Consider the following 19,553-nt stretch of genomic DNA (forward strand, 5'->3'; position numbering starts at 1 on the left):
TTATTCCTGTAATTTATAGACCTTATTTTTCATAAAGGTCTTCCACTTTTGACCCATCACTCAAACAGTGCCTCTGAAAAATCTGACATGGGGAGTTGAGTTAGGCACCTTGTTTATTTGGTTTCAAGGTATTGGAAAGCATGTGAATAAAATGCCGTATCTATGTCTCTTCCCAATTATTCTATGTAGACATACATAACGTAACTAAATATACCTTTAAGGAGTTTTGTCAAACACTGATTATATTCCACACTGTATCCCACAAAATTTTATTTGGACACATGGACAAAAACATATGGTACAAGCAGAAGTTACTTAAACTTGCCTTTCATGAGCTTGACTTGTTTGTCCTCAGGAATTAAGGAAATATGAAAAAAAGTTGTTTATATTTATATTGTTCATATTGGGTATTTGGCTAGCTTTGTTTAGTGCATCTCCCTAAATTCAAATGACACTGGTATTTTAAATGTTGTGTGTATCAGACATGCCGTTTAGAGTAATAACAGTTATTAGCAGACTGTCTCTGAAATTCAGCTCATAGCTGGTGCAGATAGTCTTATGAGGTCCTTCTTTTGATTTCTTCCACTAGGTCTCCTCTAGAGATGTCAACCTACAGACAAATCAATTAATAGATTTAAGATAAAGGTTTACAAATAAGAGGTCAGAAGAGTACTAGTAGTAAATGTACCTCTTCTCTATTGGCAACAACTCGGAGTTTGACCACTCCATCCTTTAGCTCTTGTTCTCCCAGTATGGCCACTAGGGGGATCCCAGACTCCTCACAGTGTTGTAACTGACTCAGCAACTTGGGGTTCTTCTTGTACATTACCTCTGCCTATAAAAAAAAGCAATAACTAGTTTGCTACAACAGATTCCAGTTTCCTATTTTAACAAACTGACATTTATGTTATGTATAGTCTATGTATATCTGAGCTACTGTCATCCCAGAGATACAGAGATACAGAGATATAGAGTACCTTAATGCCAGCATTCCAGAGCTCAGTGACAAGTTTGAGTCTTTCCTCCAGCAGGTTCTTCTGTGCAGAAGCCACCATGACCTGCACCTCTGTGGTACGAACCTTCTCTGTGCAGGCCTAAAATATTATAATAGTATCTCACTATTAGTTATGGTATACCAAAGCAAATATTCAGAGCACACTCCTTCAGCCTCACCTCAGCTTTCTGCTCCATGATGGAGAAGATCCTCTCTATGCCAATGCTGACGCCCACACAAGGCACTTTCCTTCCCTTGGGGTCGAACATGCCTACCAGTCCATCGTATCGTCCCCCTCCTGCCACACTGCCCACACTCACACTCTCCTCTGTAGAGCCTGGAGGCCCGTTCTGAGTTTCAACAACTACTGGGGCTACTCCTGCCTGTGTCAGCACGGCCTCATAGATAACACCTGTGTAGTAGTCCAAGCCACGAGCTAAACTCAGGTCAAATACCACCTGCAACAGAGGATCATATTTTGACTTGTACTTGAAACAATGGAAAAGTATTGTAGAAAAAAGTAAATATCTATAAAACCAGAACCAAGACAGTGAGTCTTATGGTTTAAGACCAAAAACTAGGTTGCAATACATGTCAAAGTTTATATATGAGAGGTTTTAAAACACAAAAGCATTATTAATGCAGGCAATTGGAGATCTCATGAAAAATATCAGCACATGGGTCTCATCAGACAAAATAAATCAAAGATATGCATGTATTATAAAACTGAACATCTGAGTGTCTCACCTTGTCTGTTATCTGGAACAGCTGCAGGTAACTGAAGAGCAGCTTTATGTCGGTCAGACCAGCACAGGCCTGCTTACTCTGGGATATTTTGGGATCTTGGAGAAGCCGCTCAGCAAGGTCCATCCCTCCTACAAGGCAAATATCTTTGCAGACTAACCACAGAGAAATCTCATGACAGTACATAAAAGAAAAATTAGCTAGCATGCCTTACCATGCATACTGACATAGGTTCCAATCTGGTCAGCTGCCTCCTCTGACAAGCCCTTTTCATTCACCATTTCCTTCTTCACATCCTCCCAAGGCATCTGGCACAAGGACACAGTTGTGGTATTACTATACCAATCAATCTCCCGTAACATGGTGCCTTACAGGACATGTATCAAAAACATATTAGAAAGCACAAATATTTAATAGCCTCACTAAACTCTCTTACTTAGAGGAGAGCAAGTTATAAAGTTTGTCCTGAATGAAAATGGGTATATTGCCCATGCTAGGCCTGAGATTGACTAAAATATCTCTCCTTGGTTCACTACAGTACTGCAACACACCTTATCCAGTTTGTCCACAGTGGAACAGATGGTGCGGAATTTATCATCTGGAACACCACAGACGGCAAACATTCCATCGAGGATTCGTCTGTCATTCACCTAAAATACAAATAATAAAATGTAACATTAAGTTAAAGCAAACAGAACTATAAGTTAAAGACAAATTAGCATACATTACCTTAATGAGAAAGTCTCCAAGGTCCAGTTCTCCAAGGATTTCATAGACAATTTTCAGGCATTCAGCATCTGGGATCATAGCATCATACTGCCCTGCTATGTCAAAATCCTGTGAGTTCATAAAGTGATTAGTCATCACAAATAAATCCCAGTTTGCAGGTGAGAAGGATTTTAAAGTGACACTTACACACTGGTAAAACTCTCTATAGCGCCCACGAGTCATGGCTGGGTTGTCCCGACGATAGACTTTTGCAATGTGATAACGCTTAATATTAGTTATTTTATTCATGGCCAGATAACGAGCAAAGGGAACCTGAGAAAATAAAGGTTAAGGAAACTATTTTGCCTGCTTGGTCCCAATATGTGACTAATGAAAGAGAATTTAATATTACTACAAATCAGAAACATTAATTTTAGCAATAGTGACACATACAGTACATGTTTCCAAGAAGTACTGATAAGAAGGATACAGTAAGGTCATATCTGAGGGACAGCAGCTCTCCTCCTTGGTCTTTCAGGTCATAGATTAGTTTTGAGTCTTCTCCATATTTCCCTGTCAATGTTTCCTGTGCATAAAGATAAATTAAATTTCCACTAAATTTCTTGTACATAAAACCACTACATTACTAAATAAATTACCTTCAGTTCAAATACAGGAGTATCAATGGTTTCAGCTCCGTGACGCTTGAAGCAGTGGATGATGGTATTAAAGACCTTCTCTCTGATGGCCATCTGTTTGGGATTGTAATCCCGTGTTCCCTGGAAGAGGAAAATTGCTGGTAATTGCACAGTTTGTACAATATATCAACATCTCTTGTTGTCCACATGGAATGTTACCTTTGGATAATAAGAACTTAATAATTACAGTAAATTATTCATAGTTAAAAGTAATGAATGCATAATGTGAACTCCACAACCATGTCGAAACAAAAGACCCATGAGAAGATTTAAATGCACTGTCTGGTTGAAGTTATTTACCTTTGGTGTCTTGAGTACAAACTGATGTTTGCCATCATCTCCTAACTTGGCTTTCAGCTCCAAGAGTTTTGCTACTTCTTCATCAATCTGCAACAGAGGAAAAGTATATGTGTAAATAAGTCTGTTCTGCTCCAACACATGCAATAACATGGGTCTATGTGAACAAACCTGAGCAGCAGTCATCCCAGAGAGAGAATGCAGGAGTCGAACCCGTGACACAGTCCATGAACCCAATAATGCAGAGCATGCACGGACACCAAACATGGCCAGCATGTTGTCGACAGCACAAGTAGAGTTGGTTTCAAAAAGTCATTCAAGTCGATATTTAGCATCCATTTGGATCAAAGTCATCCGAGGACCACAGGTATTGAATTAGGAAGTGGGAGTATACAGCAGTTTTCCAGGTCAGTTCAGATTCCACACAAGCAAAAAGGACGGTGGAGGTTCAGCAGCCATAGGTCATCCGAGTCAGGCAGGAAGAACAGGAGAAAAGTGGTAAGCAACCCTAGCACTAGGGAAGGTCGAGACATGATGCGCCATCAGCACAGCATGGAGGATAGAACATGAAATGTACCAAGTCAATCAGAGCAGGCCGCCCAGAAGAAAACAAAACACTGATCCTCAATCATTATATTGGCTACATAGAAAATATACTTGGGTATTCAGACATATTAGGTATAGGTATATACAGCATGGCAGCTCTGGTGGGCAACTACATTCATTCCAGTCAATTCTAATCGGCCAATAACTTCACATTATGAATTTCAGACAGTAGGTCAATACTAACAGTTCTATTAGGCTACTCCTAATCACGTGTACAGTCCCATTATTTGTAGGTAAAGTTGTAACTTCGCTGTATCTTTTCCAAAATACACAACTTCCCTTTCGTTTATTAAGAGTTGAAAAATCTTGAAGTGTTGTGAGCTAGCGTTATTCTAACCAGTGGATGTACAAGTGACCGTCAGGTGGTGGCGTTGCATCAGTCTCTACTAGTCAGCATGTTAATGATCCTTTTTACCACGAAGTATTTATAACAAGAGCCTAGATGTTTCATAAATGTACCGTCTTATTCTAATCAGTGAATGAATGGCGCAGTGCTAGCTTGCTACTTGTATTTGGCGTAGCACATGTTTAAAGGAACCCACGGATTTTTAGAGTCACTGACCTGATCTTTGCTTGCCTTCTCCGCCTTCAGCTTCCGCACTACTTCACCTTGGCTTTTGATTGCTTCTTGTATCTGTGTTTTAGCGTCCATGTCTTTTTATTGAATAAAAATCCACTAGTTAAACACCCTGCATTACCACTGTCAGACAGAGAGGGCAGAAGAGGAAGTGAAATCAGAAAGCTTCTCAGTCCTTTCACAGTAAAAGCCTCAAAATGTTCTTTTGTAATAAATCAACATTTAGCTACCTCATTTCATACAATTTAATCAGTACTGTTAAATATTTAACTATTGTATTGCAATGATCTATTATATATTAAATCATTATTAGATGACATTATATCTTTCTGCTCTATGTGCAAACACTTTTTAAAATATTGTTTCCAGACGGTTTGTCCATTGCCAAAGTCCAACAGTGCTGTGAGGCTGAAAACACCATGTCTGTGAGTATTGGAGCCCAAATTAGATTTTTAATCCCTAATGTGTTAAATGTTGGACATTAATGACGCTGAATTAAAAACAATAATAATAATGATAATGGTAAGAGTTTTTGTGACTATAATCATTTATTGTATCATGTAATCAGTAGACAAAATGGAAAAGCTCCAGCAAATATGATCTAGTTGCTGTTTTGTTTTTTGTTTCGTTTTTTGCAAAGGATGTAGTGGTCTATTTTTAATCACTGTAGGTTTAGTGCTTGAAGTTACTTTATGTTGTTAAAAAATTTAATAGATTTATGTGACTTGTACCAAAACTGTTCTGGACTTGACCTTGTTTGCACTGAGTAGCCTACATAAACAGTGCCCTGCATAAATGAGTACACCCCCTTTAAAAAGTAACATTTTATACAATATGTCAATGACAAAAAAAAGCAAAATGTGTACAGACTAAGTTTAATACAGCATCTGTTGAATTTAGGACAAAAGACTAAGGTTAATAATATACCTTTTACATAATTACATAATTTTCAGTTTTAGTCAAATTAGGGTGGCGCAAAAATGAGTACACCCCACTGAAAGTCTCAGAGCAAAGCTACATTATAGACTCCAAATGTGTAATTGAACAAACATTCAACCACAGGAGAGTCTAATGACTCATTCCATAGGTGTCCATCAGACAGTTGGCTATAAAATTGTGTTACTTAAAGCAAACCCCTTCCCATTTCCTGCTGTCAGTAATAGCACCACATTGAAAAGAAATGACACAAGACCTGAGAAAGAAAATAATTTCTTTATACCAGAAAGGTGAAGGCTGAGGTGAAGGTGAGTAGATGTGTAAGTACAGATGTACACGCTACTTGAGTTTTATTATTATCAGATACCCTAATTAAATAACATGTATTCCTCCAAATTATTATTACTGGTGAAATTTTCTTTTGCAGAGTAATTTTGTCTTGGAGCTGAGCCTCTCTCCCTCAGACTTGAAAACAGAATTTGAGACACTTTTCACCTCTGACTGCCTACATTTCCTTCATCAGTTAATCTCCACATTTGAGGAGGATGTTGATGAGGTACTATATGCAACACTTGATAAACAAAAAATATTATAACTTAAACTGCTCTTCTTTTACTGCTCCATTTGTGCCAGGTCCTCTGTTTACGGATGTCTACAAAAGCCCGGTTAGACCAGACAGGAGAACTGCCAGGTTTCAGACAGGACACGGCCCACATTAGGAGTAACCCGGACTGGACTGTGCTCCCTGTCCCTGTGCGGCTCCAGAAAAGACACGTGGACATTGGAGATTTAGCCCCATGTGACAGCCAGCGCTTTATTCAGGCTCTGCAGTCACCAGCACAAGGCATACAGGTATGATATTTGACTATAATATGAAGAATAAGAACAAGTTATGACTTTTCAGTATTTTTGGTGTTCCAGCCAGAGAGAATCAAAATTATTGTGGCAGTCCCAAACCTTGATGCAATGCATTATTTTTCTTGCATTTAGTATGCACCCACAGGGCAGATTCACACAATAATTTTATTTTTTATTATTATTACAGGTTGATTTTGACGATGGAAACTGCCCAACTTTCCACAACCAGATCAAGGGTATTCACAATGTGTGGAAAGCAGTGCACAACCAGTTCCCCAGTAAGTTTTTCCCTTCATCATATTCACAGTGATGCTAGAAATTGTATGAATAAACTGATATTTTTTTTAGGTGTTCCTCATATATCAAAGGCCCCAGTCCTGATGCTTCGCCCACGAGCCTGGAACATGGTGGAACATAATATGATGGTATAATGTTTATTTTTTAATCAAGAAAAATACACTTTAAATGTCTAATTGTTCTGGTAGATCAGCCACCTGATATCTCCATGGAGCTGTTATAGTTTTGCCCTGAATGTTCCACATCATAGCATTAAATTTAACTTAATTTATTTTGCATTTAAATCCATGTGTGTTTTTATGTTTAACCATACACCTGGAAAAAACAAGTATTCCATCACCTTTTTCACTTTTTCAGGTGGAGGGAAAGCAAGTTCCAGGGGCTCTCTTTGACTTTGGACTGCTTATGTTTCACTGTGGAAAGACACTTTTTGAAAACAGAAGTGGTCCATTTTTCTATTTATCCAAAGTAAAATATATGTACACAAATATCACAATCCAACCCATACAATCAACCAGTGTGGTGTAAATTAACTAATTTATAATGTCTTTTATAGGTAGAAAGTTTCATGGAAGCCAGACTATGGAATAAGATATTTCTTTGGACTCAACATATGGTCTGTAAATTATAAGAAAAATATGTTTCTAAAATTGAGAAATTTAATCTTGTGTTGTTTTCTGTGCAGTTAGGACTTCCAGTGGGCACTATCAAAGCCACAGTGCTTATTGAAAATGTACTGGCTGCTTTTGAAATGGAGGAGATCCTGTATGAGCTGAGAGAACATTCAGCTGGCCTCAACTGTGGAATCTGGGACTATTCTGCTTCTTTCGTTAATAAGTTTGGTAAGAGGGCAAATGTGTCACAATATATTATACACATAGATGTATAATATGGATGTTAAAGATGCACTGTAACTTTCCTGGCGAAGGGTCTGAGAAAGATTGTATTGCTTTTAATAGACTATCCCACACTATGGGATTAAATTTATTTATCCTGCATTCATTCAGTTACAGTTTTAATTACGTACATACAGATGTGGACAAAATTGTTGGTACCCCTCTGGCAATGAAAGAAAAATCAACAATTATCAATGAAATAACTTGAAACTGATCAAAGCAATAATAAAATAAAATAATAAAATATTACTGAAAATTGTCCAACAAAAATCAAACTAAATAATGAAACCAGCCTGGACAAAAATGATGGTACCCTAACTTAATATTTTGTTACGCAACCTTTTGAGGCAAACTATGCAAACAAAAAATTTCTGTAGCTGTCAATGAGACTTTTGTACTGTCTCAGGGTTGAAGGGTGCCTTCTCCAGACAACATGTTTCAGCTCCTTTCATAGATGTTCAATAGAATTGAGATCTGGGCTCAGAAGAACACATCAGAACAGTCTAATGTTTTGTTCTTAACCATTCTTGGGTGTTTTTAGCTGTGTGTTTTGAGTAGAGCCGATATGGATTTTGTTGTGGCCGATATGAAACTGATATAATGGGAGTTGGCGCTGCCGATAGCCGATATAATCGCCGATATATTTAGTGATGTAAAAATTCACTGTAAATCTTGAATTGTTTAAAAAATTTAGGTTTGGCTCTAATGGATTCTAAATTGGGTTTATTTAGGCAACATTTATTGTTATTCTGACTCTTTACATCATATTTACATACAGTAGATTGGCCTAATGGCATTTTTGCATCACATTCTTGCTACTAGTGATGGGTATTCCATTTTTTTTTTTTTTTTTGGAGAACCGGCTCTTTTGGCTCGGCTCACTAAAGCAGCTGGCTCTTTCGGCTCCCAAGCGACTCTTGAGATTGTTTTGTTGCAAGCAGGACTAAACCAAAACTGAACCAGGACTGAAAAAGGACTAAACCAGGACTAAAACAGATTTAAACCATGCGTAAAACAGGACTAAACCAGAACTGAACCAGGACTGAGTGTCGGGACTCGGTCTCTATCTCTCTCTCAAGCCCAAGATTAGTCCTGCTTTATTCATTTTATGGTGAACTGCAGCCAAATATGCACCTTTTTTTTTTTATCCTATGCACACGCATATTTCTGAAAGTTTCGTTTTCAGCCGCTGCTGCTGTCAAACTACGGGTCTACAAGCGGCTTGAAGAGAAAAAGTGAGAAAAAGAGAAAACACGACTCCCAATAAGAAGCAGGCTCCCGTCGTTCACTTCAAAGAGCCGGCTCTAAGAGCCGCTTCGATCGTGACCGACCCATAACTCCTTGCTAGTAAATAAACTACCGCTATTAGCCTTTAGCCGTAAAAACGTGCGCACCGCGGTAATTAATTATATGCATAAATGTGGATCATTCACACGTCTATTCACAGTTCATTTACATATCAATGCTGGTCCAGTAACAAATATACGGCCAATACAGTCACTTTACAATAGACCAATAGAAAACAGTCTGTTTATGTGCGGGAGCTACAGCAGCTAATCGCTAACAGATAACCTAAACTAGCTTCAAAGTCGATGTATTTCCAGCACTCACCGCTCACACAGGCTCCTCCTTACATCACAAGTCTGCACTAATAAAAGTCCTTTTAATCCAGACTCAAGCCGATTGTGCGTAAAAAGAAAATAATCTCAGTGTTGCGCACAGCTGCGGGTGTAAACAAGAACAAGTGAGTGAAGTGACGTGACTCTGTGGTGTGTTCAGGGACAGTACGGACACAAATTACATTACATTACGCAAATAAATACTGATGCGGAGCCACATATTAGGACATTTATCTGTCTATAAATTGGATTAAATGAACATAATGTAGAGAGTCTAAGCTTTATAACGAGGTATAACATGCCCACGTGAAATATCGGCCAATATCAGCAAGCATATCGGCCGATAGCCGATATGTCTCCAGGTACCCATATTGGCCGATAATATCGGCCAGCCGATATATCGGTCGGGCTCTAGTTTTGAGTCATTGTCCTGTTGGAAGACCCGTGACCTATGACTGAGACCAAGCTTTCTGACACTAGGCAACACATTTCGGTCCAAAATACCTTAACAGTTTTGAGATTTCATTGTACCTTGCAGAGACACCCTGTGCCAGATGTAGCAAAACAGCCCCAGAACATAACCAAGCCTCTCCCATGCTTCACAGTAGGGACAGTGTTTTTTATTGGTGTGCTTCATTTTTGCATCTGTGAACAAAGAGCTGATGTGCCTTGCCAAAGAGCTCTAGTTTTGTCTCATCTGTCCAAAGGACATTCTCCCAGAACCTTTGTGGCTTGTCAATATGCATCGTGACACATTTCAGTTTCACTTTTTATGATTTGCTCTCAACAGTGGTGTCCTCACATGAAGTCCACTTTGGCTCAAACAGTGACAGATGGTGCAGTCTGACACTGATGTACCTTGCCCTTCAAGTTCACATTTAATTTGTTTGGAGGTTGTTCTGGGCTCTTTGGTTACCATTCATGTAATCCATCTCTTCGATTTGTCATAAATTTTCTTCTTGCAGCCACATCCAGGAAGGTTGGCTACAGTCCTGTGGACCATAAACGTATGGATAATATGTGTAACTGTAATCACAGGAACATCAAACTGCTTGGAGATGGTCTTATGGCCTCTTGAACCTGCTATCATTTTCTTCCTAGACTCCTGACACAGTTCTCTTCTTCTCTTTCTCTGGTCCATGTTCAGTGCTGTATCCGTCATGTCTCCAAACACCACAGTGACACATGTCGCCCTGTAAACAGGCAGACCGACTGATAACAAGTTTGAAGACACCTGTGATACAAATTTGAGGACACACCTAAGTTTAACATGTCCCTATTGTCCAAGTATTTACACTCTTGTAGGGGTACCATCATTTTTGTCCAGGCCAGTTTCATTAGTTTGTTTTTTATAATTATTAACTATTGAACAATATTTCAAAAACAGTGTCTGATCTCTATTGGTTATTTTTCTGGAAATGTTTGTTTATTACTGCTTTTCTCAGTTTCAAGTAATTTCAGTCACCATTGTTGATTTTTCTTTCATTACCAGAGGGGTACCAACAATTTTGTCCACATCATGTTTGAAAGGTGGTCATAGTAAGAGCAGGCTTGCCCCACTACTAATCTGTCCTGTAACTTGGCCTGGTGATGTCACTTGTTTATCTTCACAGAGAAAAATTAGTGTAATGCCATGCTGCAGAATATTCCAGGCAAAGTATTAGCAACCCTGTGGAGATAAGCAGGTGACCAATTTTCAAACAGAAAAGTTATGTAAAATACATTTAAAAGGAAGTATACAACAAATTCAATTCACATATACAGGATAAGTGCTTTTTTTTTTTTAATCTAGAACAGAAGTGTATTTATCGAGAAGTAAATATTAAGATTTCACTAATAAAAAAAAGTCAAAAAGTGTTTTCATTACACAGTATACCAATACATTTTGAAACTTTTACCTATTATTTTGTAGGTCACCGCAGGGCATTCCTGTTGCCTGACCGCAGTAAATATGTGAATATGGAGAAGCGTTTTCTGCGGAGCTACATGGACTTGCTGGTTCAGACGTGTCATAGGCGCGGAGCTCTAGCCACAGGCGGGATGGCTGCCCTGCTGCTGCCCCACAACACAAACAGCCAGGCTCACCACACAGTGTTGGCTACTGTCACCAGGTACAAACCACATTATTGCTTTAACATTTATCTATGGAATTAACATCGTCTTTGTTCTGGTTTTTCAGACTTAAATTACTGGAAATTAAAGCTGGTGTGGATGGTTTTATGGTGTATGACCTAAACTTGATAAAACCTATGCAGAAAGTATGTACTCAGTTGCTCAAATTAAAAATATATAAAATAATCAATGACCCAGTATGTGTTATTATCACACTGGATTATTGGTCCATATAATTCACTAACATATGAATTATGTGAATGAAATTAAGGTAATGTTTTGAACCCCATTATTTTTCCATTATTATTGCAGCTCTTTGAAGTACATACCGACAGTGAAAACCAGCTTCAGCAGCTTCGAGAGGATTTTGTGGTGACTCCAACAGACCTACTGTCCATGCCATCAGTGAGCAATGACCACATCAACGTCTGCTATTCAAGACCTTTCAGCATTTAAAATAAATGATATGTATTTGTATTCAGGGAGGAGTCACTTTAAATGGGTTGAGATACAATATTGCCGTTGGTGTCCTGTTCATAAATGCTTGGCTCTCTGGTACTGAATACTTAGCATACTTAGCATAGCACATTTCTTTTAGATTTGATACACTTTTGATTCCAACTTGAATTGTTTCACAGGTAAAGGCCATTTCTTCTACCGAGGCCAAGTGGAAGACTCTGCCACAGCCGAGATATCAAGATCTCAGGTGTGGCAGTGGATTCGCCATCAAACTCGACTAGAGGATGACGGCCAGGTGGTGAACAGGCAAATGGTGGTTGCCCTTGTTACCATGGTCACAACTGAGCTTAGTATTCACTGCAGTTCAAATGGGTACGAAGGAACACTGCATTTAAATCTAAGACAAATATACCTGTGCATACATGACAATTGTTAAACTTTTCTAAAATATGTTCCAGGGCTAAACAGCAGCTTCAGACCGCAGCCGACATGTTCTTAGAGGTGGTTTTAAAAAGAGATTTCCCAGCATTCATCACCACATATCTATCTGAAGATCACACCTTTTTAAATATACACAACTCCAGACAAACGAGATCACTGCAATCTAATCTGTGAAGTATCAAATAATCTTATGGTAATTTCTATGTTAAATGTAAAATACTAAAATGAAAATATTACAAAAGGGATGTTGTCAACCCAGTTTTATTCAGAATTCCTCGCAGGTTAATAAACTTTTAAAAGAAAACCCAAGCAGCAGAAAGACTGGTGTGTGTATATGTTAAAACTTATTGCATCTTCAGCCCACCAAAGTCAAAGAGCTCAGTCCTGTCCCATGTGCTTCTCACTTCTCCTCTCACAGTTCACTCGGGGTGCAGCAGAGCCCTCTGGTGGCATAATTGGGGTGTACTATAAGTTCTATATAAAATCATGTATCTTGCCTTTTGAGTGGTTTGTTTTTTGGCAAACAGCAGCTCACATTCTGAACAATACATTGCCACCAGCATCTGCAGGGTACTGTTTGGTTTTGAGACCCACTTGTCAGTTTGTTGTATATAAATTACTTCGAGAACAGCAGTGACAGTTGGGTGTGTTGTTTGAATAGGTAAAAGAGGCCTGCTCCTGTGCCTCTCCTGGTGGCGATTGTCCCATCTGGATCAGTGCATTGTCAGGGCTCTTCCCAGGGGCCATTACCCCTTGTTCAGTGCTCACATCTCGTTGGTCATCTCCTCATGCTCACCTGCTGACAGGTCACCATTGGCACTGATCTTTGTGGTGTTGTCCTGGTAACCAGGAGGCATGAAGGCCAGGCAGTATGGGTAGATCTTATGGCAGGCAACGCGGTAAGCTTCAGCTGCTTTCTGCTGGTTCTCTCCCAGCTGCCCATTTCGCAGAGCCTCCATAACTTCAGTACAGATCTGTAGGGTATATATTTGGATATTTTAAGGACAAGGAAAATAAGGCATTCCAAACCAACTGTCTTCGTATGTGGTCACATCACAGACACACCTGAATGCTTCTTCCAGTCAGTGACTCGTCCAGGGCAGTGGCTATCTCACAGGCCATCTTATCTGTGGAGGGCTCCAGGTACACCATCATTTTAGCAGCTGAGAGGTGGAAAGGGAAACAGTTACATCATAGTAACATCATAGTCATCAGCCTCACTGTGCACTTGTAGGTACCAGCCAGTCTGTGTGGGATGGAGTTGGAGTTTTGGCTCAGGTAATTCTTGTTGAAACTCTGCGGATTGCTCTCTCCAAAAAGTCTGGCAATTTCTTGCCGGAGTACTGTCCTCACTGCCTCAGCCAAGTCACCATTGTCATTAACTGAAAACAAATACAAATTATCTTTCATTATTCAGCTCAGGTGAAAATCATGTGTGACAATTCCATGCTCGGTATTGCACTCACCTCCTTTAAAGAAGCGGACTAAACACTGATGCAGCCATGGGTTACACGGTTCTATAGCGACAGCTCTCTTTATGGACTGTAACATTAACAGGTACTTTTCTGAAGGGCAGAAAAGACAACGGTAGCATTAGGACAATATATGCAAGGAAAATAAGCCTAAAAGATTGTCTTGTTCTAGTATTTTTTCCCATATTTTTTAACATTCTCAAAATTGCCAAAGCCCTCAATGGTCATATTCAAGCCTTTTAAACTACAGCATATCATTCAAGACCTTTTCTGAAGTAGATTTCAAAGGCTAGCAGGTGCGTTTCAATATTGTTCCGGACTAGGTTCTTCAGAGGCATGAGGAACTTGACAGCTTCCTCCAGTGGGTTCTCAGGCTGATGGAAAAACATTCTGTGGTTAAATACCTGATTTACACAAGAGCGAACAGGGAGTCAAGTGCAGCACACCTTAGCCAGTTTGTCTGGTATTAGCTCTTCCTTGGGTCCTCCAATCTCCTCATCATCATCCTCTTTCTTTTTCTTCTGGTTCTTGAGTTGTTTTTCCTTCTCTGCATTCTTCTTTTCCTCCTCCAACTGGGCTTTTTTCTGAGCTCTGCGTTGTTTATTGCGTAGCTTCTTTAGCTCTTTGTCTGTCAAATTTTCTATGAAATGGGAAAAGGGACAATAATCATTTAATATATCATTTTACTTTATCCCATAAACCACTAATGCACTCAAAATTTATGACACACAGATGTACTTGTGAACACATACCAGTGTCAGCCTGGCTCTCCTTGCTGTCATCAGTCAGAGGCTTGTCATGCAGGTCCAGGTAGATTTGAATAGCTGTGCGAGCAGCTTTGTAATAAAATGGATGCTGCCGCAGGACGTCCTCAAGCTTTAATAGGTCCACATAGGAGCGCAAGGTCATCTTACGCATACAGTAGGTGTGAAAGTCAAACTGGTCATCTGTAATTTCTACAAAATGCTGAGAAGAGTGAAATGTCATGTTACTACTTTGAAAGCAAGGTTTAAAAATTTGGTTACATCAGGCAAATATAAGAAATCATATTTCATAACAGTCCATTTTGGCCCACTTAAACCATCTACTCTCAAGGAAGGTGTAGCTCTATTTGAATTCTAATAGTGAATAAAAACATAATTGTCAGATGACCCCAAACTTACTCTTTCAATCTCGTGGCACTTCTTTAATGCTTCTCCATATTTGTTCATGGCCTTATAAGCTAAGGCACATTCACTTTGGAACCACATACATTGCATCTCATTCAGGTTCTCAATCGCAGATGTTCCCTCCTGTAGCAAAGTAACATTTAGTACAAGCATGACTTGGTTACAACACTGCTTGGATGGAGTTGTTTTACTCTTGTGAACTTGGAGCACATCTCTTCTGCTTCTTTGACCAGGTTGGCCTTCAGCATGTACTTGGCACACTTCGAGTTGATGAAGCGGTCAGCCGTGTCCAGGGCCTGTGCCTCGTCCATCCATCGAGCTGCTTCCTTGATGTTGCCTGCATGCTGAAGTTAGAAAACAAGATAATGCATCTGCATTTCACTTGTGAAAGAAAAATCTATTTTTTAAAAAGTTACATTACCTTGTAAATTTTGGCTTTGATGGCAAATAGCTCAATAAGAGTGGGTGTGCTGTCTATGGCAGCATTGATGTATTCTAATGCAACACTGGACTGCCCAACAAAATCAAAGTGTTGTGCCAGAAAATATTGTACCCACAAAAGAGTGGTTGGGGGTTCCTCCTTACCATCATCTGTCACACAGAGAGTTTGGGGCCAATGTATAAAGTTTATAAAAGACTAGAATGTTTTGCTCATTAAAACAAGCCTTACCATTTTCACTAAACATCCGGCAGCTTTTTAAAGAAGTCTCATACCCAACTACCAGTTCTTCAATAATTGAAACCTGCCTCAACAAAGAAACATGATGATTTATGACGACAATAACATGGTTAACATTGATATATGAACAACAGCAAGGTTTTACCTTGTCTTTATCAGTGTAAAGAGATTTGAGGGTAGTGAAGACAGGTGGGCAGCCTTTACTGAAGTTCATCCTTAGGTAACTGTCTAAACATTCACGGAACTTCTCACCTATATTTAATAAACCAAAGCTCAAATTTAATAAAACTTAAGAACTCTAGAAATAAAAATGTATAAATCATTTACCACTGAGAAAACTAAGAGGAAGTCTTCTGGGGACCAAGCCTTTAGGGAACTTCACCCAAGCTTCTTCGTAAATTTTAAAACGCTCTTCTATACTACCTGTAGAGCACAATCCAATCAAATTTGAAAATTAAAAAGTATTTTTGTGATTAGGAATGAATCTTTGAGCATTCACCTCACCTGGATTTAATGACTTTTCTATTCCTTGATAGTAGGCCCAATTCTCTGGGTTCCTCTCCTGGAGTCTGCTGTACACGTCTAAAGCCTCCTCAGGCCTGCATAGCTTCAACAGCAGCTCTCCTACATACAGGAATAGACATGCCATCAATAAGTGCTGAAATATGAAATTAATGAAATATGGATATATATATACACGAAAAAAGAAATAAATTAATATTCACCTCTGGTCTCCTCCACAGCCAGTTTGTCACAAATTTGTTTCTCATAATTGTTGAGGTGATCAAGGGCTTCTTTGTACAAACCAGCCTCCCTCAGAACTTGGTTCTGATAAAGCAGCAGTTCACTGTACTCATAGTCCACTTTGTCTGGAGATGTCTAAACAAATTTAAAAAAAGCTTTGAAGTTTTAGTATATCAATTTGGGATTTCCAATTCTTTTATTACTTGTTGTGTTTTCCGGAACTCTTCCACTATTTTAGCAGCCATCTCAAAATCCTCAAGCAGATGATAGGCGACAGCATAACCAATCCATGAGGCTCTTTGGGCTGGGCGCAACTGAAGCAGCTGATACCGAGTCTCCTGTGAAGGGAAAGCAAAGCCGTAACTTTCAAATCAGTCAGGACCTGACAAACCTATGTCATTGTTTTCTGCTCACCCTATATCCCTCCAAATCCCGCATCTGAATCTGCAGCAGGGACAAGTCTCTGAGAATCTGTAAATTATCTTTGTCCCACTTCAGTGCATTTCGGTAACATTTGATGGCCTCGTCATACTTTTTATCTGAGCGCTGCAGTAAACCATAAACATGCCAGCCTAAAAGGCAACTGAGTTAAGGAAAAAAAATATGCAAAGGAAAAACTGGATACAACAACTACGTGAGGGAGTATGCACAATTTTAAGACCATGGAAAAAGGATACAGACATGACTCTTGAGATCATTGCGTAGACCTCGTCGCACCAAATCATAAGCCTCCTCTTTCTTTCCTAAACAGTTTAGAGTTAAACCTTTCATTGCCAGCGTCTCTGAAACACAAAAGTGAGATACACATCACACAGTAGAATCTACTTTATTGTGAGTTCTGACTAAAGTAACAATTGTACCATCAACTTATTCAATTGGTGAAATGCATTTTGCTAACTGGGTGAATAATGAAAGTTACAGCTTGGCAGACACAGCAAGCAAGTCCAAAGATTAATTCTGTAAAACTTCTGGAGGTATTTAAAATGTATAATCCAATATACTCTGGAGTCTGGACGCAGCTGAAATAACAGGTTTCTAGATTCCTTTGCTCTTACCTCCATGTTCTGCAAATTTTGGGTTGCCCAGAATCTGCTTGCAGAATTTCAGTCCATTCCTGTACTGCTTGTGTTCATAACACCTCTGAAGCAAAAGGCAATAAGTTATTTTACAACACAAGTAATAACCCAATATAATAAGGCATTGTTCATTATGTATGTCCAATTTACTGGAGCAGTTTTAACAGGATACAAACCATAAACACATATAAAATCCTATAAAGTGATCAACAATTTAAAATTATTTAGCCAATCAATACTCATCTTCATATTTTGATTCCAACAGCGGATACGTAGGCCTAAAACAATGTGGACCAACACAAATAAAAACACTGTTTTATCAATTGTGCTTTCCGGAAACTTGGCACCTTGAAGGTTTTTACATGAGACAGCCAACTTCCTTTAATGAAGTATCCAACATCAATATTAGAACAATATCTGTGCATTCATGTGCGAGTGAATGACACTCGGTAGTTCTATCAGTGTTCGTTTCTGTCACCTCAAGAGCTCAGCGTGTGATAGCTGTCATGTGTCAAGCACTGTACAAGTGACATCCCCACTAGGTGCAGGCCAAATGTTTTATGCATACTTAACATTATAACTCTTGAATAAGCACTAGGATCAAAGTGTTAAAGTTAGACTTAATAGAGGTACAATTCTCCACTTGGCTTTGTTTTGCTTTGTGTTAAAGGACTAACTCCCTGCCTCTGTGCTACAGATGTTGCTACAAACTAGCATTAGCTTATAGGCTAACGTCATGAACAATGTGTTGCCTACCAATATTCTCTTAAAGAGGGCATTCTCCTTCGGCGGTAGGATAATTGCGGGCATTGTTGGCTTCCTATGGCTCTGTTGGTTACCGCATGAATAATCTCCTGAGAGGCAGAGATGCTGAACTGTTTGAAAACTCCTCTCTCACGTGTTGAAGCCAAGGCCCCCTTCTGAGCAAAATGGCTGCTGCTGCGCTTGCTTCTCCTCCGGGTCAGGCTCATGGATGCTCTGAGCCCTGAGCCCCTGAGCCTGCGGGTCCACGGCCAAACACCACCGGGGACCCCAAGTTTGGAAATTAACGAGAGAAAATTGCCGGAAAAACATCGGAATTTCTAAGTATGTGTTGTCAAAGGCACAATTATAATGTTTATAGTTTATTTGTTGTAACTTCAGCCACCGGTCATAAAAGTGTGGTACGCAAGGGGGCGATCGTGCGCTGACAGTTTAAGAAGAGGACGCTTCAGTGTCGGCTGTGGGCTGTGTGTTGTGGTGTTGAGTTTGAGTGGAGGAAAAGGGGATAAAATGACATTTAGCCTGTTATTATCACGAGCTGTCCTGAACAGCAGAGGTGAGGCTGCGCCACACAGACACATGTTGCTGCTTAATTTTTCCTATAATATATTTAATGCGAAGTAATACTCGTTTTGAAGCCTGACCTTAGCCTAGCCTCTCCTTTAGCATTTATCATTTGGTTTTAATGTGGTGTTAGTTATATCTTTACGTATCCATGTTAATGCTCGTTTCTGTAGGCATACTGTATGCAAACTGCTTTTCCCCTGTTGTACATTTTAGCTTTTATGAAACAATGACATTATTGTATTTCTGTGTTTGGTTGCATTTCTACATAGTTGGTTCGAGGACCATGTTCACAAGTTCTAAGCCTGACCTGAACAACCCAAACTGGATCAGAGTGGGCCTTGCCTTGGGTTCAACTGTATTTCTATGGGGACTGGTAATTACGTTTTAGTTCTACCACACATTGCACGCCTCTTTCTTATACGTGGATACATGTTCTTGGCAGAGAGTAATGTTTTAAATCTTATTGCTTATTTTCTTGCAGCTTTTTAAACAACACCGCACAGACGTACACGAATACAAAGTCCGGAATGGCTTGGAATGATGCATAAGAGCGATATGAGAGTTCATAACCTGATGATTATCATATGATGGAGTTTTCAGAAAATGCAAAGAAACAACTTTCAAATAGTGTCATTTTAGGGAAACACACCTTTTCAATGAGAAGAATCTACTTCAAATATTTGTTGTACAGTGTTGTCATTTATGACGAATAAATGTGTATTGTTCTCTGGGTCATTTTATGTAATATGCAGGTTTGGACTCAGGAGTAACATTTTTCGGTCCAGGAGGTGTTAAGATTAAATTTATACTCTGCATTGTACAAATTAGGTTTGAAAGAATTA

The 19,553-nt window shown here is 39.3% G+C and overlaps 4 protein-coding genes across 5 annotated transcripts; 2 read left to right on the forward strand and 2 right to left on the reverse strand.

Moving 5' to 3' along the window:
• Nucleotides 1-240: 240 nt before the first annotated feature.
• On the reverse strand, nucleotides 241-4,783 carry hars (histidyl-tRNA synthetase). Of its 2 annotated transcripts, XM_055158840.1 has the most exons (14): nucleotides 4,610-4,753; nucleotides 3,613-3,955; nucleotides 3,445-3,531; nucleotides 3,106-3,225; nucleotides 2,937-3,032; nucleotides 2,654-2,779; nucleotides 2,468-2,575; nucleotides 2,290-2,388; nucleotides 1,953-2,046; nucleotides 1,742-1,869; nucleotides 1,174-1,452; nucleotides 978-1,094; nucleotides 689-835; nucleotides 241-610 (listed from the first exon to the last, which is right to left on the reverse strand). In XM_055158840.1, exons 2-14 carry the CDS (start codon nucleotides 3,715-3,717, stop codon nucleotides 557-559), a joined length of 1,560 nt encoding a protein of 519 aa, XP_055014815.1. In that variant the 5' UTR covers nucleotides 3,718-3,955; nucleotides 4,610-4,753; the 3' UTR covers nucleotides 241-556. The 2 variants fall into 2 exon arrangements, with proteins under 2 accessions (XP_055014815.1, XP_020779038.1); XM_020923379.2 differs by lacking the exon at nucleotides 3,613-3,955 and having other exon boundaries at nucleotides 4,610-4,783.
• Nucleotides 4,784-4,789: 6 nt separating this feature from the next.
• On the forward strand, nucleotides 4,790-12,416 carry ugl (ureidoglycolate lyase). The gene is made up of 15 exons (XM_055158839.1): nucleotides 4,790-4,807; nucleotides 4,994-5,049; nucleotides 5,988-6,116; nucleotides 6,194-6,412; nucleotides 6,606-6,696; nucleotides 6,767-6,843; nucleotides 7,073-7,183; nucleotides 7,272-7,331; nucleotides 7,401-7,557; nucleotides 11,143-11,341; nucleotides 11,410-11,488; nucleotides 11,655-11,747; nucleotides 11,825-11,897; nucleotides 11,981-12,173; nucleotides 12,260-12,416. Exons 2-15 carry the CDS (start codon nucleotides 5,044-5,046, stop codon nucleotides 12,414-12,416), a joined length of 1,644 nt encoding a protein of 547 aa, XP_055014814.1. The 5' UTR covers nucleotides 4,790-4,807; nucleotides 4,994-5,043.
• A 71-nt stretch (nucleotides 12,417-12,487) lies between these two features.
• LOC110158868 (N-alpha-acetyltransferase 15, NatA auxiliary subunit-like) lies at nucleotides 12,488-18,447 on the reverse strand. The gene is made up of 20 exons (XM_020923399.2): nucleotides 18,139-18,447; nucleotides 17,362-17,446; nucleotides 16,984-17,088; nucleotides 16,721-16,878; nucleotides 16,510-16,644; nucleotides 16,288-16,441; nucleotides 16,067-16,186; nucleotides 15,890-15,985; nucleotides 15,708-15,814; nucleotides 15,554-15,626; nucleotides 15,305-15,474; nucleotides 15,075-15,227; nucleotides 14,878-15,006; nucleotides 14,467-14,680; nucleotides 14,161-14,354; nucleotides 13,980-14,088; nucleotides 13,709-13,807; nucleotides 13,481-13,624; nucleotides 13,308-13,405; nucleotides 12,488-13,216 (listed from the first exon to the last, which is right to left on the reverse strand). The coding sequence occupies exons 1-20, from the start codon at nucleotides 18,190-18,192 to the stop codon at nucleotides 13,007-13,009; spliced, it is 2,607 nt and encodes an 868-aa protein (XP_020779058.2). The 5' UTR covers nucleotides 18,193-18,447; the 3' UTR covers nucleotides 12,488-13,006.
• Nucleotides 18,448-18,550: 103 nt separating this feature from the next.
• Nucleotides 18,551-19,446, forward strand: ndufc1 (NADH:ubiquinone oxidoreductase subunit C1). The gene is made up of 3 exons (XM_020923483.2): nucleotides 18,551-18,700; nucleotides 18,981-19,084; nucleotides 19,193-19,446. Exons 1-3 carry the CDS (start codon nucleotides 18,655-18,657, stop codon nucleotides 19,250-19,252), a joined length of 210 nt encoding a protein of 69 aa, XP_020779142.1. The 5' UTR covers nucleotides 18,551-18,654; the 3' UTR covers nucleotides 19,253-19,446.
• The last annotated feature ends 107 nt before the right edge of the window (nucleotides 19,447-19,553 follow it).

Source organism: Boleophthalmus pectinirostris, unplaced genomic scaffold, assembly GCF_026225935.1.
Source record: "Boleophthalmus pectinirostris isolate CB_2022bp ecotype Guang Dong unplaced genomic scaffold, ASM2622593v1 HiC_scaffold_23, whole genome shotgun sequence".
Taxonomy (NCBI): domain Eukaryota; kingdom Metazoa; phylum Chordata; class Actinopteri; order Gobiiformes; family Gobiidae; genus Boleophthalmus; species Boleophthalmus pectinirostris.

Excerpts from the sequence above, each read along its gene's own strand:
- ndufc1 (XM_020923483.2), top strand. The coding sequence starts at position 18,655 with ATGACATTTAGCCTGTTATTATCACGAGCTGTCCTGAACAGCAGAG. Across the intron at positions 18,701-18,980 it reads AGCTGTCCTGAACAGCAGAG|TTGGTTCGAGGACCATGTTC; the intron begins GTGAGGCTGCGC and ends ATTTCTACATAG. Across the intron at positions 19,085-19,192 it reads CTGTATTTCTATGGGGACTG|CTTTTTAAACAACACCGCAC; the intron begins GTAATTACGTTT and ends ATTTTCTTGCAG.
- LOC110158868 (XM_020923399.2), bottom strand. The coding sequence starts at position 18,192 with ATGCCCGCAATTATCCTACCGCCGAAGGAGAATGCCCTCTTTAAGAGA. Across the intron at positions 15,986-16,066 it reads AGAAAAGTCATTAAATCCAG|GTAGTATAGAAGAGCGTTTT; the intron begins GTGAGGTGAATG and ends TGTGCTCTACAG. Across the intron at positions 13,217-13,307 it reads TGACTGGAAGAAGCATTCAG|ATCTGTACTGAAGTTATGGA; the intron begins GTGTGTCTGTGA and ends TATACCCTACAG.
- hars (XM_055158840.1), bottom strand. The coding sequence starts at position 3,717 with ATGCTGGCCATGTTTGGTGTCCGTGCATGCTCTGCATTATTGGGTTCA. Across the intron at positions 2,576-2,653 it reads ATAGAGAGTTTTACCAGTGT|GATTTTGACATAGCAGGGCA; the intron begins GTAAGTGTCACT and ends ATGAACTCACAG. Across the intron at positions 611-688 it reads TTGTTGCCAATAGAGAAGAG|GTTGACATCTCTAGAGGAGA; the intron begins GTACATTTACTA and ends ATTTGTCTGTAG.
- ugl (XM_055158839.1), top strand. Across the intron at positions 6,697-6,766 it reads AGTGCACAACCAGTTCCCCA|GTGTTCCTCATATATCAAAG; the intron begins GTAAGTTTTTCC and ends TATTTTTTTTAG. Across the intron at positions 7,558-11,142 it reads TTCTTTCGTTAATAAGTTTG|GTCACCGCAGGGCATTCCTG; the intron begins GTAAGAGGGCAA and ends ATTATTTTGTAG.